Here is a 26,395-nt window from a genome sequence, read left to right as displayed (position 1 = left end):
CGCTATTTTGATCCGCCATCTTGGGTGCATCATCAGACGCGTGCGTTCCTTCCCTTTGTTTGATTATGATTACATTTACTTCACGGTTTAGTTTTAAATGTTTTTACTGTTTTTTCGTATTCCTGTGCATTTTCATAGCTCCTGTCGTATCTGGAGTTCTGATTTTACGTTATTTATCTATACGTCGTAAGCTCTAACTTGCTTCTGACGTCCTCTTGGGTCTCTAGTTAATTGGTTATTTCACCGTTTCTAGCCTTTGGCTTTGTTCTCAGTCCCTCGGAGCGTGTTCGTTCCCCTTTGTATGTATTCTTTATGATGTCTTTTTATACGTGAGTAGTGTATTTGGGCTTCCAGTTAGCCTATAGTACGCTAGCATTGTAGAGAGGGCGATTCCTCTCTCTCTCTTGCGATTTTTATGCACGCATGCTTTTATTGTATTTTTGATGTTAGCCAGCTATGCACTCGATTTTATGCACATTTATGATATTCATATCACTATGAGGTTGTAAGTTTTGCTTTCCTACCCTGGCTTACCCAACCAGACCTAGGCTAGGTTTTGGAAGGTAGGTCAGGTGTCCCTACCCCTCTACCCATTAGGCCCTCCATTATCGCCCCCTGCCTGCGCTACGGTGCTCGCTGGGAGGTCGATCCAGGATAGAGTGTCCCTCTCTTGTTATGTTTGTTGGGCCTAAACCCTCCCTACCTGACCAGATCGAAAGTTTCGATTTTGGAGGGTTTTGTTGGGTTCCTTCCGTCCACGTCATGACATCCTTGGAGGCCGAGCTAGCCTACCTGACCGGATCCGTACCGATCTCGGAGGGTTAGGCTAAGTCCCTGCTGGGTATATCCTTTTTCCCCTTATTGTTCCTCTTTCGCAATTCTTCCAGTGATTCCTCATCATTTTATTATGTTTGTTTTGTTGTGTATTGCCTTGGCCTTGCCTCCTTTAGGGTGCCAGTTGGCCTACTGTCTTCTGCTCCCTTTAGTAGTAGGCTTGTACAGCTCCAGTAGGGTGGTGACCACTGATCGGTTGCTGTGGCCAGGCGTTCACGACTTGTCCACTCTCCTCAGACCAACCAACCCCCTCCCCCCCGGCACCGGTCGTGTCTAGCGCTGCCTAGCTAGCTTGCGGTGCAAGTAATCCTACCGATGAACGGCCGCTAGAGTATCTATCTTTCCGATGGGGGGAGGATCGGTTGGAGGGGAGTGGTTACTTGTAGTTGGTGTTATCTCCTTATTTATGTCTCCGGGCCCGTACGTCCGCTGGTCAGGTGGGGTCTATGCACCGGATTGTACGTTTTACTGCTCCGCCGCTCAGTTGTCTTTTCTCCCTGTTGTCTCCACCTCCCCACTCACGTGGGAGCGGATTTGGGCTCAGAGTTGCGTTTCTAGTCACCTTAGAATCGCTTCTCCCCCCCGATGCGATCAGGTTCAGGCTTAGGTCTTACCTTTTCCCCTGTTCCGCTTGTATCAGCCCGTCTCCGCCGGTGTTAACTATTATGATAACGGGATTATGAGACTCCGGAGTAGGCCAAGCATTTAAGGGATTACACCAGATTTATTAGATGTTGTTCATATGTATATTTCGTTAGACTCTGTAGGTATATCCGACGTAGTGTGGTCTACCATCACACTCGCCAGGTAAAAGATACCGGAGTTTATTGTACCGTGGTTTCCGTCACTCAGTTTTCCGTCTTCTTTGCTATAACTGTTCCCCATTTCGGTGGGGATGCTAAGGGGTTCAGATATCCAACTACGTTAATTCGTTGCTTTTTTCTGATTCAGTACGGTCAGACTCAGGCTTAGGTCTTACCTTATCCCCCTGTTCTGCTCGTATCAGACCCCATACACTGGTTATAGCTTTACCATCCCGAAGACGGACTCCGGAGCAGGCGGAGACACCCAGAGTTTTTCTTTTATTCATTCAGTGAGTTGAAATCATTCAGCGAGTTAAAATCATTAACTGATATTTCCTTTAAAGATTCAAATATCTGGTTAAAGTGCATGCTCCTGCTGGAGTTGACTTTCCTGCTGGAGTTAACTCCGGCGCTTCTACGTATAATACTCATTTGACTTTTCAACTTACAGTCCAGTATCTTGACAGATGAAACTGGAGTGGACGTAGATGTAGTCTTCCCAGGGAGACGAATTGCTCGATCGAGGAGAGGGTCCCCAGCAGACTCATCCATTCCCTTGCCGAGCAGGTCCACCTCCCTAGGAAGAGCTTCACCTTTCTTAAGCAATCTAGAATGCGATTCGGGGCTGGAAGAGCCCGAAAAACCACTGACTGAATCCTCATCCCCAGGTAGATGATGTCTTGTGAAGGCGTCAGCTGTGATTTGGCTAGGTTTACTAAAAGTCCCAGTTGTTGCGTTACCGTCATTGTTACTTGTAGGTCCTCCAGACACTTTTCTTGCGACTTGGCTCTGATTATCCAGTCGTCCAGGTACATCGATATTCGTACCCCTTCCAGATGTAACCAAAGGGCCACGTTCGAAACCACTCGAGTGAAAACGTAAGGAGCCGTGTTTAGTCCAAAACAAAGTGCTCTGAACTGATAAGTTGTTGCCTGATGAACAAACCTCAGATATTTCCTGTAGTTCGGGTGAATTGGGACGTGAAAATATGCGTCCTGCAGGTCTAACGACACCATCCAGTCTCCTTGTCTGGTGCCTGCTAGGACTGATGCAGATGTCTCCATAGCAAACTTGACTTTGCTCACGAACTTGTTCAGTGGCCTTACGTCCAGCACGGGTCTCCAACCCCCCGAGTTCTTGGGTACCAGAAATAGTCTGTTGTAAAATCCCTCTGAAGAGGGGTCCTCTACTACTTCTATCACTGCTTTTGACAGCATCTGGTTGACTTGTTCTTGAAGAGCTGCTGCTTTGCTCCCCGAGTAAGTGGCTGTCAACTAAAGGTTCTGACGAGAGAGGGGGCTTCCTTAGGAAGGGGATCTTGCATCCTTCCTTCAGAACTTCGACTGTCCAATTGTCCGCTCCCCTTTGGCTCCACTCTCGCCAGGAGTGGGATAACCTGCCTCCCACTTGTGTCAGGAGGTTGTCGAGTTCATTTTTTGGTTTTCGGTTGCAGTTTGGTGTTTCTTCTTCGAGGTTGTCCTCCTGCAGCCGTTCTCTGGCTTCCTCTCGAAAGGGCTGATGCATGGGAGGAGCTTCCTTCTCCTTTCTGGCTAAAAAGTTAGCCGGAAGAACTTTCCTCGCAGTTCTAGTAATTAAATCTTGCGTCGCTTGTTGCGCAAGAGCAGCCGCCAAGTCCTTCACTAGCTCTGAAGGGAAGAGCTGTTTGGTTAAAGGAGCATACAAAAGCTCTGACTTCTGCGCAAGAGTCACTCCTGACGACAGGAAAGAACATAGCATAGCCCTCTTCTTAATGATACCTGCTGTAAAAAGGGCTGCGAGTTCGACCGTCCCGTCCCTTACAGCTTTATTGAGACAGGCAATAAGATGCATCTGCGTCTCGTTCTTGTTGTCTGTCACATCAGCGAGGGCTCCGAGAGTCCAGTCCATCAAGCTGAAGACCTCAATAGTCCTGAAGACGCCTTTCAGCAAGTGGTCTATCTCCGAAGTGGACCACATCACTTTAGCCTTAGTCATGGCCGTTCTATGCGATGCGTCTACGAGTCTGGAGAAGTCCCCATGGGAGGAGGCAGGAACTCCCAAGCCGAGAGCCTCCCCAGTCTCGTACCACACACTAGATCAAGAAGCCAGTCTCGTAGGGGGGGGGGAGGAAAAGGTTGTCCTACCCTGTTCCTTCTTCTTCACAATCCACTCGTTTAAGGTCGAAAAAGCCCTCTTAACCGATCTGGCCAAAACTGTCTTCTTAAAGGAAGAAGACTTCTGGGGTCTACCCTTCAAAAACTGTGAGGGCGGGCTCCGAGGTACTGCCTGCTGGAAATCTGTAGGATACAAGTCCTCCAAAACCGCGAGTAATCTCTTGAGATCCACTTCATGCAGAGATTCTTGCGTCTTGTCCTCCGAGATCTCTTCCAGCGGATTGACGTTATCTGATGTTGAACGAGCGGGGGAATCACGGGCGTTGTCCTGTTTGCATGCGTCATGCATGCGTCCAGCATGCTGCGAGGGAGCGTCACGATCCTTGACACCTCCCGTCACGCGTCCAGCTTGCTGCGAGGGAGCGTCTACGAGCGCTGCAACTTGCAGCGAGTCCGCATCTAGCTGACTGTAAGCGTCTCGCTGTTCAAACTCCGGTCGTATCCTCTTCCTGGGTCTGTTGACGTCCTTGGATTCCTTCTTGTGTGTTTCTTCTCTCAGTCCTTGCGATTTGAAAACGTCAAACAGAGATGTAATGGACTGTTGAAGTCCCGATAGGAACGCTGCTTGCGGTACCTCTTGCTGCTGGGGAACAACTGGAGATGGCATTGCACGTACGTCTACCGCTTCGGAGACTCTAGCAGGGGTCTTCTGGCGAAGAGGTGGTGATGCCCCTTGCGACACCTCCCAATCCGGGGGAGGGGGAGAAGCGTGAACCGACGTAATGAGTATGTCTTCTTCTTCCGAAGAGCTGTGCGTCCTACGTCTCTGTTTAGGCGCGGATGCGTCGTCCTCCTCCGACAAGAATCTCTCCGGAGAGCTCCAATTACTACACGAAGGTTGCTGGAACGAAACGGGGGACCTGCGTCTCTTGAGGGGTCTCGACTCTTGAGATTGTCACCAACCGCATCTGGATCTTGCGTCTTCTGTCTTCTGATGAAGACGAATACTTCCTCATCTCGCCTTTCCTGCGGCGAGGGGGAGCGTCCTGGGATGCGTCAACAGGATCACTAGAGGGGACGTCCGCTCGCTGTTCAACATCTCTCATCTCCCTTAGCCTGTCGACGTTCCTTCTCCCAAGGGTTGGGGAGCATGGAAGAGGTCTAGGGCTAGGAGCATGACAGACACGAACGGACGCGCCCTCCACTACACTATCACTGTCACCAAACTTGCGTTGCAAACCACGCACTGCCCCCCACATCAATTCCTTATCCGAAGTAAGGGATTGAACTTTCACACACAAGGCAGAAATAGCAGCCATAATATCTTTCATAGTTGGCTCACTTACCTCCGACTCCACAGGAGGATCCGGTACTACTACCTTAGGGTTAGGATCAGGAATATTAGTCTTAAACAAGTTAGAAAGGGCTTGACTATTAGATGATCTAGATGAAAGAACACTCGAATATCTAGCTCTCCTAATTCTGTCCTTTTCTAATTGTCTCGCATAACGATCATACTCTCTCCACTCTCTCTCCGACAAACTATCACACTCATTACATCTACTGTCAAAAGTACATACATGCCCTCTGCAATGCTTACATACCGTGTGGGGATCAAGAGCAGCTTTTGGAAGCCGGGTCTTGCACCCCTTCACACACATTCTAACAATAGAGTCAGCCATCTTGAAAAATCAGAAAACCAGTTAAATAGTCCAAGTCGGAAATCAACAAAGTCTATCTAATCCGTGAGAAAAAGCAAAGGAAAATCCAAAATCAGCGAAAGCCATCAACAAAAAACCAAGCAATGGGTACTTCACCAATTTGTAGTTAAAGCAAACCCAAACAAAGAAGAGCGAATTTCCAACGTGCTGCTCGAACGACGGCAGGGAATTTCTGAGGACAAATGGGAATGGTTCCAAGTACCTGGATAGAGGGAGCACAGGTATGATCACCTGACCGTCTATCGGCGATAGCCGCGAATTTTGAATTTCTGCCGTGCGCGCGACGAATCGGCGGGATAAAGCTATACATATGTAACTACCAGGGAAGTTAGATATTTAAAAATTAATATTAATGTAAACAGCAATAATATCAATTCATTAAAGAATATACTAAAGTGAATTAGTAAGATTTTAGTTTATAAATTTATAAATTATGTAAAAATAAAGGAAACCACAATTTTTTGCCGAGAGACTTGGAGAGAAGGGGGAGGGTGAGCCTGCCAGAAAAGCCAAGAAACTTGACAGCAAGGGTGGGATGGTCAGTGTTATCAACTTAGTGGGTCCAAGAGTTGCCAACTTGGCAGTCAAAGGATATAATGAAACAGATCTCTCTCTCTTTCTCTCAAAGAAAAGATACGTACTGCTAATTTGAATCTCTTTAACCAATTGGTATTAACACATAAGCACAATGTTTGTGTGTGTGTTCAGAGTGTTTTAAAAATGTTAGCCAAGGTAATACATCTTTGGAACTTTGTTGTTGTGCATCGCTAGTAAAGTGATTTCTGTTTTGGCTGGAAGGGTTAGAAGTATGTGTGTATTATATCTTTAAGGGTACTAATGTTTAAGATGACTTTGAATATATTAATAATATAATCTCAAAGATTAATATACAGTAATAGGATAATAATTTAAGGTATATTTGACGTAGGATGTTATTTAAGGTGCCTATACATTTAGTAATTGAACTTTTCAAGATAGGCAGTTATAAGCATTTTTAGAGGGGGTTCTAAATATGTATTTGCAGATTTTGACTTCTCATGGTTGAGGGGAGTGTCTCGTACACATCCCCCATGAATAATGGGGGTCCACATACCAAGCTTGCAAATCCAGACTTGCAACCCAAACTCTCAGCAATTATAGATCCTTCCAAGTGGATTAACAGATATGACAACAGGTAAATACAAGGCATTTTTACTGGCAGCCCCAGGTTATTGGCAGGGTTCTGTCCCTTGGGGCTTGACGGTAACCAAAAATCGCCAATGACTTATATTCAAAAGTCTACAGGTGACGCAATCCAACTTACGGCACCCTAGACTGATTGACATCGTTTAGACAGTGTTACGGCAAGATATTTTATCCTATCGTCTAGTTAAATAAATAAAAAAAGTAAAAGAGAATGATAGAAGTATCATTAGTAATGTTGTAATTATTCCTTAAATGCATACAGCTGTAAACAACTAAATGAAAACAGTTGTTTTACTACAAACAACTGAACCAAATAGGAAAACAACACTGTTTTGCTTGCATTTCAGCCATCATACGATAGTATGATGGCATAAAACCAAAACGCCAATAACTGATCCCACCAATAACCTTGGGCTGCCTGTACATATCTCGCTCAGAACGATATTTTTAATATTAATCAGCATCCAACCTAAGCAGATATCATGCTACTTGAGCAATAGTTGGTCGACTGTATAAATCCTATTTCTTATAATTAGTTCTGTTAATAAATATTAACATTGTCTTGTGCCAAGTTTTACCATCAAACTCCACCAACCGGGGGTAGAGACATCTACAATATCAGAAAGTAAAGCCTTATACACATATTGAACTGAACCGTAAAGTTACATAAGACAATAGTTCATATTCAAAAAACAAATATTGAAACTAGTTTCAAAACTATTATAGGTATTTATTCTTCCCGAGGTTTTACTTACACAAAAAATTTCCTCCAACTAACTTACCCATATAATGTATTGGCAACATTGATTGTAGCAGCACGATTTATTACAATTCTAGCCCAAGGCGAAGCACCCAAATGTGGTGATACTGCTACATTACTACTGATGGTTCTAACTGTGGCAGATTTTCTTCCGAAGTTAATATCACCAATCGCACTCGTTAATGGAACATGCATTACAACCCACGTCACACGGCCATTTGCAGTTAATGTTACGACCTAAGAATATAAAGAAAATAACATTAAAATATAAAAAAACCTACAATCCGATATTTCTATTTTCAAATAAATAAAGGTCTTAGGTAGAACTAAAATGCTTGTAGCTGGCTGAAAGGTAATACAGTAACTATATAGTACATACATGAACCACCCAAAAAAATTTATGTACCTGAACATCCTAAAAAAAGACAAAATTTAAACCTTACTTGAAAAGCCCCATGGGTATCTGATATCTGGTCTTCCTCTGTTGTGACTGTATGAATCGCCACTATAGGACTGCCTTCCCCTTCTCCACTTTCATCACAGGCTAGAAGATTTAATACATGGTCCAGTTGCTTACATTTAAGAAATATCCCTATACAAACTAAAATGTCTATGAATGTATTATTAAAAATGAGAATATTTATATACCAATTCTATTTTGTCCAATTGAAGAATCTTTGGGCTCAATGTTGTAAAGCCTCTTTTAATTATTAATCATTATAATGCTATTTTTGTAATCTGTAGTCACAACTTACCACTCAACATCTCATACCTGTAATGTAGGATGGAACCCTCACTCTCCAGTGGTCTTCATCAATGTTGATCTTCAGTGTATGTAACTGTAGTGATTCTCTTAGATCCCAAGTGGAAAGAGAACCATCTTCAAGTCCTGCTATTATCAGAGAAGGCCTAGCAGGACTGAATGAAGCGGCAGTGGGAGTTGAACAGCATGACAGAAGGTGCTGTGGTCTAGATGGCTCCTGTACCCACCATACACACAAAAGTCCACCATCTTTAAAGTCCTCAATATTTTCCTCCCCCTGAAACAATTGTAAAAATTATTCAGGTCATATTGATGGCTAGTGTTCTATACACAAAAAGAAGCTCAATCTTGTAAAACTTAAAAAATGTATAACTGAATGCAGCAATTACTAATGTCAACATAAAGAATAAAAATGTTTAAAAAATCACTTCTTTTCACTTGAAAATAACAAAATGCCTGAAGATTTTTTTTTATCTTAACATATAAAGTGATAAAAGAGCAATACTATATGAATTCCAATATAAGCATTATAACTTTTGGCGTGGCAAGATGTAATATTTAACCAAATTTACCAAAGAATGTAGCCCATGCCCAGAAAGTAATAAGTTTGGTTCACTTGGGCAGAACTTGACAAAGGGTGTTGTTCGGCCTTCCAAGAGAGACTGAACATTTTGTCCCAGAGTAACAGGAGGTTGTGAAAATCCTAGTCCTTCTGATGTCACTGATGAGTCGGATTTGTCTGATTCTGCAGTTTCCCAAACTAACTCCTCTTCTAAAAGAGCTAACATCACCTGAAACATGAGTTTGACATTAATAAAAACATTTGAGCACAGAGTACATACTACAGAACTGACACTGTTAGATTTCCTGAAAAGAAATATACACTAGAAACATCACCATACAAAATAATGTTGTGATAGGCTCCTTTTAAATGTATATATATCTTCATAAACCAATATTTTTCATTTCCCTTCATGCCATGCATAAAATCACAGACATTTTCATAGTACCGTATTAATAACTGCAACTTCAATTGGATTGGTAGTTCCTCCATAACACCAGTAGTAGCTACCTCACTTTATGAGTGTCTACAAATATGTTCACAGCTCACAGTCTCCCCCAAACTTTTTTTATACTGTGTTGAGGCTTGCTAATTTATTTTCTTGCTTCCAGGCTCACACATTTCCTGGATTCATCCTTACTTATTTAGAATGCATCAATTTGATAACATGTTAGTATAAGTCAATTTGAAGTAATTTTCAAACATGTCTGTACGTAATTTTTTGTTTATATTTTCATCACCATCCTCGAGGTAATGAGTGGTTTTCCTCTCTACAGCCTTCAAGTATGTTAAGTAATCTTTTTCTCGTCATCAGCTGGATGACAGGAGTACTTTACATGGTTCTGGTATTTTCTAGATTTGTTCTTGCAGATTTTCATTATGGTGCTAAGTAATATTCATTTGAACTAATTAGCTTTTAAATTCTAATCAGTTATCAGTTGTCTCTGCTTTCATCATTTATCTGACTTTATTTCTATGTGGTATTTCTAAGGTAACTTTAACTGATTTTGGATGAGTTTCTTGTCATTCTCACTTACATATATATAGTACACATAAATACACACATACAAGCAAATATCACAGGAAAATGACAGGCAGAAGATCAGTACCAAGTGCTATATGTATATAGTATATATATATATATATATATATATAAATATATATATATATATATATATATATATATATATATATATACACACATACATACAGGCGGCCCGCGGTTAACGGCGCAATCACTCAACGGCGAATCGGTTTTACGGCGGTCGTCAAAAATAATCATTACAAAAATAAGGCATTTTAAAGGTATCTTTAAGGCACAAATTTCAGTTAACAGCGCCGCTAGCGCCGTTGTCTAATGAGTTCATACATATGTAGAAATGCCGTTCAGACCATAAAGGTTATGCAAATTATATTAACAAATTTTATGGAAAGTTATTATGTAGGTATTAGGGTAAAATATATGCCTCTGACGCTGTTCTATGCCGAAAATATAGAGTTACATAAGTGCAAATTTAGCTATGGATGTGTCGATTCATAAATGTTCATGCTTTTGTTTAAAATGTGTATGAAAATGTATTACGTGAAAGGCATTTTTATTTCTGTACAGAAATATGATACAAAGGCAGCTTTTGAAACTGCCCTTCACGTTATCAAATACGATGTTTTTTCATGTTCTTTCTTGTAAGCCGTAGCCTGCCGCTCTTCCAAAAATATCGATTTAAAAAAAGTGCAAATTAGCGATCGATGTGTCGATTTTATAAATGTTTATGCTTTTATGTTTAAAATGTGTATGAAAATGTATTACGTGAAAGGCATTTTTATTTCTGTACAGAAATATGATACAAAGGCAGCTTTTGAAACTCCCCTTCAAGTTATCGACTACGATGTTTTTTTCAAGTTCATTCTTGTATGCCGCCGTCTGCCGCTCTTCCGAAAATATAGATTTAAAAAAAGTGCAAATTAGCGATCGATGTGTCGATTTTATAAATGTTTATGCTTATATGTTTAAAATGTGTATGAAAATGTATTACGAATAGGGTATTTTTATTTCTGTGCAGAAATATGATAAAAAGGCAGCTTTTGAAACTCCCCTTCAAGTTATCGACTACGATGCTTTTTTCAAGTTCGTTCTTGTATGCCGCCGTCTGCCGCTCTTCCGAAAATATAGTTAAAAAAAAAATGTGCAAATTTAGCGATCGATGTGTCGATTTTTCAAGTGTTTATGTTTTTATGTTTAAAATGTGTATGAAAATATATTGCGTAAAGGTATTTTCATTTTTGTACAGAAATAAGATACAAATTAAGGCAGCCTTTGTAACTACGCTCCACGTTGTCAGGGGATGGTTTTTCATGTTCGTTCTTGTCCGCCAGTTCCGAAAAATGCATTGTGTTATTTTATTAATTATGCATCTTTTCCATAAATCCTTTAAAAAGTTATACATTATTTCACTGTATCCAAGAATATTGTATGTATTCTCATATTATTGTATTTTAAAATACTACGGCAAACTTAAGCGCGTATTCCGCGGAGCGGCCAATGTTGTGGTTTGAAATCAGCTGATGAATAAGAGTGTTTCACCATAACGCAATTCTGAGCGAATGCTCTTGCTTCTAGTTAGCATAAACGAATATCTATATACTTGACTTATATGAGACAAAGTTATTTTTCCATATACAGCATGTTTTTAGGTGGAAATATTTATTGAATATGTCTCATTGTGAATGTGAACTACTATTTTTTTCGTTAACAGATTACGTTGGCGGCATGTTTATTGCGTAAAAAATTACGTGATTCTGTTCGCAATACGTAATCCTTTATATAATCGTAATACGAACTTTATGTTATTTATCTTATATCGGCGTGAAACCAACAGTAAAATGTGTTCTTTCAAGCACAGTAGTTTTGATTAAAATTATTTTATCCCAATTTTATCTATAGTTGTGTGTGATGGCAGACGTTTACTGCAGTTTTATCCTTGTTGCCGATGTACGATAATACGTAGTCATTAGCAGCTTGAACAGTTTTATCAGCTTCAGTTATAACTAGGTTTAAATTTAACGGTATATTTCCCGATTGATCTTTAATCTATATTGATCTCTGATCTATAGCGAATAAAGTTATTACATTAAGATATCTCAGTTCTATTCTATACATAACGCCATTTATAACACATACGGTAATGTTGCATTGTAGTACGATGATCGAAATACAAGCCAAACAGATGTTATCCAGTTCAGTTGTACTTAGAAAAAAAAAGTCGTTTCTCGTTCGGTTGTTCATGGCTGTACACGTTCACGCAACGAGTATAACGTTAAAACCATACTTTCATCATTCTCTTTTGCTGTTATTGAACTTATGTAACTAGAAGATGGATAAAGTTAGGCCATTGTAATTTGATCTCTCATAAAATCGAACTATCGTAAGACTAATGATCGTAACCTGAACACTACAGCTACCTATACACTGTATAAACTTTATTATATCTTTACATACTCTAGACACCCACATGTACTGTACAGTAAATTCTATAGTATTATACTGCATAAATATAATTTTACTTATTGCGCCGTTGTGGGATTACGGCGCCTTTGACTGGTCTAGAGTTTTGAAAGAAGGTGTGCGGCGGCCGTAGGCTTTAAAATCGCTCAGCGTCGAAAATCGCTTGGCGTCGGTGGCCAGGAACAGAACCCCTGCCGCTAACCGAGGGCCGCCTTGTATATATATAATATAATTATATATATATATATATATATATATATATATATAGATATATATATATATTATATATATATCTATATATATATATATATATAAATTTGTTTTCCGTTGTATTGTACACTAAATTGCAATCATTTTGGTATATAACATATTGTAAAACGATCAATGCAACACAGAGAAAATATTATCACAAAATGATTCATGAATTCGTAATGCACGAACGTAACAAAAACTGTTTTCAAAAATTCACCAACAACCGAAATATTGTGCTAGAGACTTCCCGTTTGTTGCAAAATGAAGGTAATTGATTGAATATTACTAGACTGTAAGTGTTGTAGCTTACAATTGCAGTTTTCGACCATTTCGGTCGAGTTAAAGTTGACCGAAGGACGAATTTTTTCTATTTATTGTTATTTATATGAAAATATTTCAAATTTGATAAAAGCTACAATCATGGGTTGTTTTTGGTTGTAATCTACATGAAATTGCACACATTTTCATATATAAAACTTTATGTAACGGGTAATTTAAAATGGTGCAAACATTACGACAATCGGACGAAAAAATTTATGATTTTTTCGGAAGTTACTGCGCGGACGTAAGGAAAAAGTTTATTTCATAAATTCACCATAAATCGAGATATTGTGTTAGAGACTTCCAATTTGTTGCAAAATGAAGGTAAATGATTGAATATTACTAGAATATAGGAGTTTTACCTCACAATTGCGTTTTTCAACCATTTCGGTAAAGTCAAATTTGACCAAAGGTTGAAATTTTGGCACTTATCGTTATTTATATGAAAATATTTCAAAACTGATAAAAGCTACAACCATGAGTTGTTTTTTGTTGTATTCTACATGAAATTGCACACATTTTCATATATAATACTCCATATAACGGCTAATATAAAATGGTGCAAAATTTATGTCAAGTGACAAATAATTTCTGAGATGTGTCGCTGATGCTTTTTAGCGCGAGAAGAAAGAAATTCGCGCTTGCGCGCCTGGGTAATGATTGTAAACAAAACAACGCCTTGATCCGTGAGCTCCCAGCATCCCCCAAGGCGCGTGATTCAAAAGTTTTTGCCTAGTAGGCCTATAACTATTTTTCCGCGAATTTTTTAAAAACTTTTTTATATCGACGTACCATACGTCCAACTGGCACCCAACAGACAATTTATATCGACGTTTAATACGTCCAATTGGCGTTAAAGGGTTTAGATCATCCTATTAACTAGAGTCAAGCAAGAGCCTTAATCCCATATAATGACACAGTTAAAGGGAATATCATTGAATCTTGTTTCATCAAGTCAAATAATAGAAATGTTCTAAATTTAAGTCTTGGTTTATTTAAACTTGATGCTTTCATAATGGAAAAAGTTGTAGATAAATATAAGCAACAAAATTAATATATTTAGTTTTTTACATGTTTTGGACTGTAAAGATACTTTGCAATTTCGGTTAAGGTCAAATCTGTTTAGGTTTGTGACTGTGTGATATCCGATAATCCTGGATTATCTCTTTTAATTTTTACCGTTTTGACAATTAACCATCTGGTATTCTTGATCTTGTTGTGTACCTGAGACCTTTCTCTCCAATTGTATTTCATTAGCTCCTTGACAATGTCTTAGTAAAGATGAAAGCGGTTGGATTTCTATCATTTTCCTGTGGTATTCACTTATTTAATGAAGTCACGTGCATCTACTGTGATTTTTTAAGCATATACATACATATATAATATATATATATATATATATATATATATATATATAATATATATATATATATATATATATATATATATATATATAATATATATATATATATATATATATATATATATATATATATATATATATATATGATATATATATTTATATATATATATATATATATATATATATATATATATATATATATATATATATATATATATATATATATATATATATATATATATATATATATATATATACATACACACACACACACACACACACACACACACATATATATATATATATATATATATATAATATATATATATATATATATATATATATATATATATATATATATACATATATACATGTAAGCATGTTATAATTTACCAAAATATACAGCTAAGATACACCCTTCTAAGTTCACAGGTTCACTGCATAAGCATGAATAATGCCAATATACCTCAAAATAATAACAATTTTTAAATCAACAATTAATATTTACTATTGGAAAATCTACAGCTAGTAAAATTATTTAATTAAATGTTCATAATTATGAAAAGAGAAATATTTCAAGGTCTTTGGTGGAAGTTTATATTCAAACAGAAAAATTTAACAATTTGGTTACTGGAAAAGTTGTTAAATATTATGTCAACATATATGAGTTAAAACTGCCATTACTATAACTGTCTGTGCTTCTTACCATATGCAGCTCATAGTTACATTACTGCTGTAGAACCACAATAGTGTGTTAATAACCAATGGTAAAACAGAAAATATCAGATTTAACTGTAACAACATAGAATACTGGTGTCAAAAATTACTGTATACTAAATATACTTTGCATACATATCAAGGATATTAAAGTAAACCCTTTTTTAACAGGTCAACTATGAGACTATACCTGAGAAGCTGATGTAAGGAAAGAAGTGAGACGAGAAGTGCTAGATTTTCCAGTTGCTGCTCCTGAAAAAGTTAATGGGCCCATATCTCCTCCAACTCCCATATAATCTTCAGGGCCTGGTAACTCATTGTCTTTCCCAATACTAATGTGTACAGGCTTCTGAGTCCATTTATTACGCATTACTACAGGTTCTGTCTGGATTTCTTCAGTCAGAGCATCTTCATTTGTTTGAACAGTAACCTGGTATAAAGAAACACACCTTGCTATTAGTGGAAGATTTTTAGTTCACATTGATATGAAGACATCATAGAAAATTTTGTGGCTTACAAAATACCAAGTGTTTCCTCTCAAAACCTAATAAATACATTCAGGTGGGAATTAGGTATGCTGTAAATACCATATACAAACAAAGAATGGTGGGCTACATATTGGAAATTGAACACATATCTAGTAATCTAATTTAAAAAAAAATTAAAAATAAAATTAATAATGTTCTATAATATACAGTACAGTACTCTCATTTTAAAATGTCTTATCTTACTATCAGTAAGACAGTCATGTTAATGGGTTTGTTGTGGGTACCTTGGGGGCAATTAAATACATTCCATAGAATGAGTTGTATCTGTAGATTCATTCCTCTGCTACAAACACATACACACAAACACAAACCTTTGGATCTGGAGGATATAATATGTATAAAAACAGGGATTGCATCTTAAGATATTTCAATTGTTACATACCATATTTCAAATAGGTTTATAACATAATACGCAATAAAATCTAGCTTACTTTCATTTTGTCGGAATTATGCACTAATGCAGCCAGCACCAGAAATCCTTCCTATGCACTGGGAATGATGGTCTCAGTGAATAATTGATACATACTATTATGATTATTATGCAATGAGAATGATATATCATAGCTTTATATCATAGCTTGGAGATAAAATATTAGATTTAAACCTAGATGTTGAAGATATAAAAAGATAGGAAGAAAGGCTTCCTCACCCAACACCCTGCTAGCCACGGACAACAGCACTAAACCCCTACAATTATAAAACAACACTTCTACATATTTCAGATAATGGGTCACAAGAACCTGATATACTCTTCCAATATGTTTTGCATGTGAAATTGAAGAAATGGATAAATTGTCTGAAGGACGATGATGTGGTGACATCTGATTTCATGAGCTTGATCTCTTACTGACATTAGTCCTCCTCTCCAACTTGCACATGGGCTTCACTGATCAGATCTTTAAGAAAAAATGCTAGTCCATTCTTAGACATGGCACGGGACGGGTTTTTGACTAATCACCAGAGAAGATTCTAGGGACCTCAAATCTTTTTTGTTCTGTCCAAATAATATCCTAGTGCTCTCATTGGGCTCTTAGTGTTCCCACTGGGGACAAAGTCCACTCCTCTTTCTCTGGGCCTAATATATCCATCAAACTTGTGATAACAAATGAATGAGGCCAGAGCTTGGTAGGATCTTCATTTCTGGCTAAAAGGCCCTGGGTAAAAGAACATACAGCAGCTCCTTGTGCAAAACCAATATTTTTTGTCAAGGGGATGCCTGTAGTAGATGATGACAGGTTCTTAGTTGTCCTTAAATACAGGAGGAAGTCTCCAATATCCACTACAGATGTTGTAGAAGCCAAGACGTCATGCCTTCTACACCAAGTTCTAAAGATTGCCTACTTGGCCTGATAAGACTGTCAGAAAAGGTGTACCTGTGCGACATTTGAGTGACTCCTGAACTTGTTGATCATCTCCTGTATCATGCAGAACGATGGAAACATGGAGAGGTCCATGTTCGACCAGTCCTGCAACATGGCATCTGTTGCCCAAGCAAGAGGTTCTGGGACTGGTGAACAAAAATTTGGAGGCAATAATTTTTTTGTCACATACAGATCTACAAGTGGTCTCCCACACATTTTCCAAAGATCCTCGCACACCTAAGGATAAAGGGTCTATTCTGTGGGGAGCACCTGCTTGCAACGGCTCAACCCATCTGCAAGGACATTGAGTCTGCCTTGGATAAATCTGGTTACCAACTTGGCCTTGTTGTTGTCCAACCATAAAAGAAGGGTTCTCACTCCTTCGTAAAGGGAGAACAAATGCGTCCCTCCTTGTTTCTTTATATATGGCAGGGCTGTGGTGTTGTCAGAGTGTACCATCACTACTTGGCCATAGACTACTGATGCAAAATGCTGTGGACCCAGTCATATGGCTGTCATCCCTTTCCGATTGATGTGCCAGTGTCTGTTTTTTGCACCACAGTCCCAAAACTTCTTGATTGCTCAAAAGGGCTCCCTAACCTAGGTTGGATGCATCTGCATAAATGCCTAGGTTGGGGCCCAATGGAGAAAGAGACTTCCCGAGAAAGTCTGCCCTCTGCATTCCACCAAAGATCCTCCTTTTTCTCTTGTGATATTGAGAAGACAAATGTATCAGGGTGTGTCTTCCTGTCCTAGCTGGCTCAGATGTAAAATTGAAGAGTTCTTATATGAAATCTTCTTAAATGAACAAACTGTTTCATGGAAGCTAAGGTTCCAAGAAGGCTCATCCACAGATTACCTGTTCAGCTTTGACGTGCAAGAAAATTGTTGACTTTCTTCAGGCAAGACTGAATTCTCTTGGAGAATGGAGAAACCTGAAAATCTGAGGGTTTATCTTCATCCTCAAATAGAGAATTGTCTGAGATGGAACCAGGGGAGAATTGTGAAAGTTAACAAAAATGCCCAGTTCTTGTGCTAAATGAATCGTCTTCATAATGTCTTCGACGCACCTCCTCTCTGACTGTGAATGAAGGAGCCAGTCATCTAAGAAGAGGAATATATTTATCCCCATCAGATGTAACCATTTGGCAAGAGAAGCAAGGACTCATGTAAATACTGTGAAGCGGTTATAAGGCCAAAGCATAGTGCTCAAAATTAGTAAACTCTTTTCTGAAATACAAAGCGTAGGTACTTTCTGGACTTCGGATATATGGGGTGTGGAAGTGGGCATCCTGCATGAGTGGCTTGTCTCCATCCTGAACTTCATCGTTTCTATAAAGAAATTCAGGGCATTTGTATCCAAAACCACCCTCCATTCCCCTGATGCTTTGGGGTCCACAAAAAGACAGTTGTAAACACAGACTGACTTAATGTCCTTTACCTCCTAGATGGCTCTCTTCTCGAGGAGGGAGGCCACTTCTTTCAACAGTGCCAAAAACCTCTCGGAGCCTACCGAGTAGGTGGTCAAGACGATGGGCCTGTAGACCAACGGAGGTTTTCTCTTAAGGGAATAGAGTAACCCTCCTTTGGCACTGACACTAGCCATTCCTCCACTGCCATTTTGCTCCACTCCTTCCAAAAATGCAGAAGCCTTGCTCCTACAGGTGCACGAAGGACACAACCCTTACTTTCAGGTAGACAGCTTAGTCAACGACTTTTTAAAAGGTTGAGTCGAGAAACGAAGATTCGATCGTGGTCTAGACTGGGCTCTGGTTCTGCTACCTCTAAAGGGCAGTCTGAAGGGGAGAAACATTCTTGGTGTTTGCAGGAGTCAGAGCCCTAGGGGGTCTAGAAGAACAAGCGAGAAGATCTTGAATTCTCTTTTTTTGAAGCTCTGAAGAAATATCACTCACCGTTGAACTAGGGAAGAGGTGTTGGCAGTCAAGAGGAGACTATAACAATACAGACTTCTGCAAAGAAGTGACACACACAAAAAAGCACCAAAGCAATCTCTTCTTCAGGATACCTAAGGCATAGAGCAATGCCAATTCTTGAGTTCCATCCCTTTTGCCCTTATCCAAACATGAAAGGACGTTCAGTTTATCAGTCGCTATGTCTTCCAGTAGCAGAAAATAGTTCTCTTTTCAGGAAACTCAGGACCTCAAAATCCTGAAGAGGTTTGTAAGATGATCAATCTCCATAGGGGAGAACATCACTCTGGCCTCGTTGAAAGCCCACCTGCGTGATGAGTCTATAAGACTGGAGAAGAATCCCTAGGAGGAGGCAACCACTCCCAGAGAGGAAGCTTCCCCGGTTTCATGAGCTGAATACCTCCAACCCACAAGACGAAAAGGGGGCTAGCTAAATAAAAACTTCCCCTGGTCTCTTTTCTCAGTTAGCCAACTATCCAATTTGCTAAGAGCCTTCCTCGCCAAAGGGGACAGTACCATTTTGGGTAGTTTGTCGTCTGCAGGCTTATCCATCATGAAAATCGTTGAAGCTGGAGAGGCAGGAACCACAGGAGAGAAGAAACCTACAAAGTTATGCAGCAGGTTCTCTAATAATACTGTATGAGCAGTCAGAGGTGAGCCTCGATCCAAAACATCCTCACCATCCTCTTCCGAAGACACAGGTGCTGAATCAGTAATTGTGAAGGATCAGTGGAAGATCAAGGAATGGCTGGGGCCACTCTGCATCTGGTGCAAAGTGCATTGCAGAATGTGCCAAGAAATCCAAAGGCAAGTCCAGTCACGTGGAACAATCCTGACTAGAAAGGGGCTTGTATACTGGTGAGTGCTGAAAAACTAGACTCAGGCACCCCTGGGTGCTCAGCGGTTAGTAGCAGCCCAGTTGCTCATGTGCACTCTGGCACCATCGGGCACACTCGTGAAAAAGAGGTACATTTCACAGAAGAACACCCTGGGGAGTCAAAAAAACTACATGAAGTTTTCACTGGATCTAAATCTTTTGCACAGCACTGGGGGAGAGGGGACTGTGTCTGAAACAGGCCTTTTCAATGGCCATGATTCATCACTAAAGCGCCACTGGCACTTAATCTCAGGGCTGGATGCCTTAGAACTCAAGGAAAACCTTGCCAACGGCCATCCTTTGTTGTGCCCTGGGACATTGCAACAGGTCCAACTACAGGGACGACTGTCCATGAGCAGTCCCCACTGACCTCCCTATAGCCTCTGGTATGACTATTCCCAAATGCAGGGGAGTACACCTGTGATCTTTGCTTAGGAGCATCAGTGGGACAAACTGTCGCCACCTCCACTGACTCTCCACTAACCTCTGCAATAAGTCTGACTGAGGGGATGACAGTCCATGGGCAGTCCCCACTGACCTCTCTACAGTCACTGGTATGACTGCTCCCAGATACAGGGCAGTATGCCAGTGACCACTGCCTAGGAGCACTGGCGGAAAATATTACGTATGTAGAATACGGTAAGAAGTTAGATAGGCTGTTTTTTGATTGGTTAACTTCTGCTAAGGTTGCGGATTTTGATAGTTTGAAGAACTTAGTGTTGTTAGAAAACTACAAAGATAACGTATCCCGAGATTAAACTTTATATAGAGGATAGGCGAGAAGTATCTTTTGCAGGAGCAACTAGGTTAGCTGACAAATATAGTCTAACTCATAATTTGAGTGTTAGTAAGAAATGAAATGATCCTTAATCTGGTAGAGTACAAAGCAGTAAAGGTTTCAGTCCTAGTAGTAATAGCAATGCAAGTAAAAGTGACTATTCCTGTTATACATGCGGAAAACCTGGTCATACGTCTAAGGTTTGTAAGAGTAAGGTGGCATCTAGTGGCTCAGAATTAACTTGTTTCCGATGTAATGGGAAAGGGCATTTAGTGAGAAATTGTGCAGTAGAAAGGAAGGACGGTAAGAAACCAGTATCTCTAGTTAACCTTTCGTCAAGTAGGAATGATGTGATGAGGGAAACTAGGAAAATTTTTGGTGAATTTCTGTCAAAAGCCGTAGTTTCCTCTCTTGGAGGAGTGTGTTCAAGAGAAGTAGTCCTGCTTCGAGAGACAGGAGCTGCTGTCTCACTGATTAGGAGAGAATGTGTGCCGAACAGGGCAGAAATCAATATGGAAGAGAAAATCATGTTAGGTGGATTTCCTAACACTTGTGTTCTTTGTCCTTTGTTGAAGTTGAATTTAGAAAGTCAGGTAGTGTCAGGAGAAGTGAAACTTGCAGTTGTGGACAGTATGCCCGTCGAAGGCGTTGACATTATTGTTGGTAATGACTTAGCTTTATCCAAGAATGTGAATCCTACTGTGAGGAATATTCCAGTGCCTGAAATGGTAGTAACTAGGTTGGGTTTAGATACAGACATAGACTACGATCATAATTTGTTCGGGGATTCGAACGAGTGTGAGTTCATGGATTCAAATGTGAGTGAGTTCGTGGATTCGAACGAGTGTGATAGAGGTAGCGAGGTTGATCTTGGCATGAGTGTGGTTGAGAGACAGGACTCTATCGATGTTGACAGTGATAGCCAAGGGGAAGGCGTAGCTGTCGAGAGTAACGTAGTAAATGTACCAGTATCTAGTCCTAGTTATGGTGATGAATTAGGCTCTAACATTTTGGATAAGGATGAGCTAGTCAAGTTGCAGAGAGAGGATGAGACACTAACCCGAATTTTTTAATGTGAGCTGGATGATGATCTCGATGATGCGTGTAAGGAAACTTTTTGTTTAAAGGACGAAGTCTTGTGTCGTTATGTTCGACCGAAGTCAGGTAGTAAAGGAGAAATCACCAAACAATTAGTGGTTCCTAGGAAGCTTCGTGAACTAGTTTTGAAGTTAGCACATGATGAGCAAGGACATTTGGGAGTAAATAAAACTTTCAAGTGAATTAGTAGGGTGTACTTTTGGCCTAAAATGAAAAATGATGTAAAGAGGTATGTTTTAAGCTGTCATGAATGCCAAATTGCTGGGAAACCGAATCAAGTAATCCCCAGAGCTCCGTTGTGTAATATTCCTTCGGTAGGCGAACCTTTTGAGAATGTATTTATCAATATGGTCGGACCTTTGTCTAGAAGTAAGGGTAGAGAAGATTACATAACTAATCTTGAGTATTATAAAAACAATTTAAGAGATGGTTGGCAACTAGCGAAGGAGAACGGGAGTCAAGGGGGACTAAACAGAAACATGATCTTAGAGCAAAAGAGAGAAGTTTGTGTGTAAGAGATAAAGTTTTAGTAGTAGTCCAAAAAGAAGGTTCCGCTTTATCTTATAAGTTCGAAGGTCTTTTTTCAGTGTTAGAGGAGAGGGGAAGTATACATCATAGAATTAATGTGGGTAAGAGTAGAGCAAAGGCAATGAATGTAAATTTGCTTCAGAATTATAAAGAAGGCCCCGTACCGTGGCCGCCGCCCGTGCCCTTGGTAATTGTGTCAGAAAAAGAAATTAGTTTTGAGAAAAACAAAAGAGGTGTTTTAGTATTTATAAGTTTAATTCAGAGTTCAGAAAACAGAAAAAGTAAGAGAGATGGATGTTATAGTTAGTAGCCTCTAGAGACTTTTCTCAGAATGAGTAGCCTAATAACTGTTTTCTGTTGTCGCACGAGTGACTGTGTGAGTGGAGAAGCGTGCGTGTTTGACTGGATTAAAACTTTATGCAGAATTGTTTCCCTGTTGTTAATACTTGTTTCTCTTTAGAAAAAAAAAATAAAATCAGTTGATTTCATTTTTTCTCTTTTTGGGGGGGCGTGTCAAGGTAATTACTTTATAGCAAAGGAAGATAAAGGAAAGGAAAACGCATTTTCGAGAAGTTCGGCAGCAAGGAGGCATTAGCGCATTGTGTTGGGGGTGCCTGTTCTCATGATGGTTCTAGAATCGGCAGGAGTGTTGTGGAACTCGTCAGACGTCGACGTGACGTGAGAAACGCCGTGATCTCTGATGCAATACCTCGTCTAGATTCTTCAGAGAAGTTCCGGTAATCTCGGGAGTCTGTGACACTCGCTGTAGGCCCCGCCCCCAGGATGCCGTATATATACGATGGACGAAGTAGGAGAGAGAGGCATCATCAGTTAGTCACAGAGATATCTCCTCAGTAAGAGCCACAGATCAGATTATCAGTGAGAGATCAGAAGCAGCAGAGATCATCCGAGAGAGACAAGAGGAAAAGGGACCGACGAAGGATCAGAAGAAAAGTTGCTAATGAGTTGGTTGGATTCTGGTCTAGTCGTCTTCAGGAGCGGACGACCGAGTTATCTCGACGTTGAGCAGACTTCAGAGAAGAAAATGTCCTGCTAGAGGTTTTGGGGAGTTCCTGCCTTTCAAGTATCAAGAGTAGACATTATTTTCTGCAATACAGAGTCAAGAAGACATCTGCAATTGCCATTCTCCTTTTGTGAAGTCATCGCTTCGAGTCACTAAACCGGCCAGCAAGTATTTGAATTACCTCGCTATTCCCCCAGTTCATGCAGTGTAAGATTTTGACTTTTTATGTAAATAGGAGATACCATTCTCCATTTACCTTTGTCAGTAAGCTTGTAAATAAACTTTTGTTGTGTCAGTGTTTCTTTCTATATTCGTATCCCCAGTTTCAGCTGTTGGTGTTGAAATATTTTTTTTGTTTATTTCACATCGAACCTGAAGCGGACCTCTCTCTCAGAGGCTGTAACAACCGCCCCCACACGGTCTCCTGGTTTTTAAACGATGTACTCAAATTGGCTTCAGACACTGATAATGTATCATGCTCATATATAACCCTTCTCAGGAAGACATTATTCTTATGAGTCTGGCTTCAGGCGCCAGAATATCTGAACTGTCGGCTCTTTCTAGAGAACCAAATCACATTTATTTCCTCCTGTCAGGTGAAGTTCTACTCTCCACAGATCGGAAATTCTTAGTCAAGAATGAAGACCCACAAAACAGGTGGGCTCCATGGAAAATTATTCCTCTCACACAGGACTCATCATTGTGTCCTATTGTCACATTAAAATCATATCAGGCCAGAACTTCTGAAAAGTCTTCAGGTCCTCTTTTTATTAGAGAGAAAGGCAGAACCATTTCCTTAAAAGGAATCAGACAACAAATCCTTTATTTTATTAAGCAAGCCAATCCGGATTCAGTCCCTCATGTCCATGATATCCGGGCAGTGGCTACCTCAATTAACTATTTTCACAATGTGAACTTCGAGGATCTTGAAAAATATACGGGTTGGAAATCCCCAACAGTATTTAAACGCCAGTATCTAAAGAATTTAGAGGCCCATAAATTTTCAGATACTCACTCTTTCCTACCTGCCTCGCTCGTAATCCCTACCTGTCTCCCTTAGGTTCCGGGCTGGTTTGCTTATCAACCCACTTCCGGACATGTACACAGTTTATATTTGTTATTTTTGTATTCCTTACCTGTTGTTTACCCAGGATAGTATGGATCTGGTCATATTTGTTCCTACTTTTTTTACCATCATAACTTGTTACTTTGTTGGTTATTAAAACTTAATTTTAAGAGAAGATTTTATTTTTATTTTTCCTTGTATCTTAAATTTTGCATTTTCCAAGCTTGTATGGCCAATTCTCTGATACTATTTCACCGGCCGACACAGGTCGAGCCCAGAAAAGGGATTTTGACAAAGGAAAAATCTATTTCTGGGGGAAGACCTGGGTTGCCCGGTGAACCCACCCCTCTCTTTTCCTGATCCCCACCCTTTAGCCGGCCAAAGCTTGGGTGTGTAATTCAGGAATGCAGTCTTTGGGCGGGAGTTGTAGTAGTAGCGAGCGGAAGGTAGACGTATTGTAGTCCTTGTAACGGCACCTACCTACTAGAGAGGGGTTTTGAGATGAATCTTCTAATTGACAGAAAACCTGTGGTAATGGCTTCCACTCTCCCCTGTGTTTATACTGACACCCTATGGGTGAGCGAGCTGAAGGTAGTAACTTCAGCATTCCATTTAGCTTTTTCTCTGGTATATTTAGCATCTATTTATACCTAGAAATGCATGCTACAGGAGCATTTCACCAGGCGACACACGTCTTCCCCCAGAAATAGATTTTTCCTTTGTCAAAATCCCTTTATTATTTTAGAAGATAAAGGTATATTCTTAATTTGCTTTTGTTCTTTATTTATATCTTTTGTCTTAGGTTTGACTGATGCTTTTCTAATGAATACCTGATTAATACCTCAAATGAATTTGATAGGATATTATCCATATCACCTTCACCAGTTTCTTGATTCTTTACTATTTTATTTTTTCTTGTGGTATATTACTAATTTCTTCTTGAGATTTACTTAGCTGTGTTTTGTTATTTCTATCAGTATGTGTTTTTGCTTCATTACTGGTTCCCATTATTGAAGAATACTTGTTTCTTAGCAAAATCTTGAATTCCTCTCACTTTCAACTCCAATTTAGCCTCCTTTATAGACATCCCTGTTCTTTCTTGTAATATTTTTTAACTCTGTATTGTATATGCAGTAAGCATACATTCCTTGGACTTTGCATGATGGTCTTGTCCACTGTTTATACACATTGGATCACTGCACTTCCACTGTGTAGCATGTTCTTCAGAACCACAATGGACACACAGGATCATTTTGGCAGTATTTTTTGTATGCCCATATTTACTACAATTTTGACATTGTAGTGGCTTTGGGACGTAAGGTCTTACTTCTCTGGTTTGGCCTAAAATCTTTATTTTTTGGGGTAAATCTTGACCATCAAATTTTATTTTTGCTATTTTCAACATCTGTTTATTTCCTTGTTTACTAGGTATGTTATATAACTAACAATCTTGAATTCTAGGATATCTGTTTTTAAGAGTCTAAGAGGATATTCTTTTCAATTGCTTCATCACTGTTTTCAGGAAGTACAATAGTCCCCTAAATGCTATTCACAGTGTCATGTTTTCTAATTTTGATGTTTGTATTGGCTATCGTTGTTATGGACATATAGTCCTCAGACTGATTCCTTGTTGTGGCTTCTATAAGTCACGTCTTTTCTTTCATCTGTTTGAAGGACATCTCTGCTGTCAAGTGTCTGGTCAATAAATAATTTTATACTTTAGCGCCGAGAGCTTTTGGTCAGTTTCTAAAGTAAAAAATCTCTACCAACTTCCACTACCAAAGAGGGAGTCCAAGTGAGTCTCTTCTTGGTCTAGTATATGGCATAAGTGTCTTAATACCACTCTGACTTTAGAATATTCCTTATCCGTGCCAGAAGTCATTGGGAGGTTTACTGAGTTCGCCATGATACGAAATATAAATATTTCATCCAGGATGAGGTCCCTCTCACCAGGGAGGCCCAACTGGGGGAGGAGCAATATTGTTACAAAGCGGTAATTGCCCTGGGATCCTCACCTGGATATACACCATACCTGGTGGCCCAAAGGGGGGAGGAGCAATATTGTTTCAAAGTGGTAACTGCCCTGGAATCCTCACCTGGATATATGCCATGCCTACAGTGCCTTAAGGGATGTCAGTCCGTCAAGATCGTACTCAGCACTGTGGATATGCCTTGACATAAAAATTTCCCATCGCTCGACCACATCAGGTACTTTAGTTTTACGGGTGGAGTGGCGTGCCGTCCAACTCCGCCTGCCATCAAGTTAAAAGAGCAGTCAGTTCAATAATCCAACACCATGCCAAGGTCG

At 39.7% G+C, this 26,395-nt stretch overlaps 1 protein-coding gene across 3 annotated transcripts in view; it reads right to left on the bottom strand.

Annotated features, from left to right (window-relative positions):
* Positions 1–26,395, bottom strand: part of LOC135216300 (cytoplasmic dynein 2 intermediate chain 1-like) — a 404,990-nt gene that overhangs the window by 108,376 nt on the left and 270,219 nt on the right. For all 3 annotated transcript variants that reach the window (XR_010314849.1, XM_064251471.1, XM_064251472.1), the window contains exons 10-14: positions 15,067–15,306; positions 8,732–8,950; positions 8,169–8,436; positions 7,840–7,940; positions 7,419–7,633 (exon numbers count right to left, since the gene is read on the bottom strand). Coding sequence is in view for 2 of the 3 variants with exons in the window: in XM_064251471.1 (XP_064107541.1) it covers positions 7,419–7,633; positions 7,840–7,940; positions 8,169–8,436; positions 8,732–8,950; positions 15,067–15,306 (1,043 nt within the window). In the remaining variant the exon portion in view is untranslated. The remainder of the gene's footprint in view (positions 1–7,418; positions 7,634–7,839; positions 7,941–8,168; positions 8,437–8,731; positions 8,951–15,066; positions 15,307–26,395) is intronic.

The sequence above is a fragment of the Macrobrachium nipponense genome, chromosome 6 (assembly GCF_015104395.2).
Source record: "Macrobrachium nipponense isolate FS-2020 chromosome 6, ASM1510439v2, whole genome shotgun sequence".
NCBI lineage: Eukaryota > Metazoa > Arthropoda > Malacostraca > Decapoda > Palaemonidae > Macrobrachium > Macrobrachium nipponense.
Note: the sequence above shows the minus strand (reverse complement) of the source record. Positions and strands in the feature narration are given on the sequence as shown.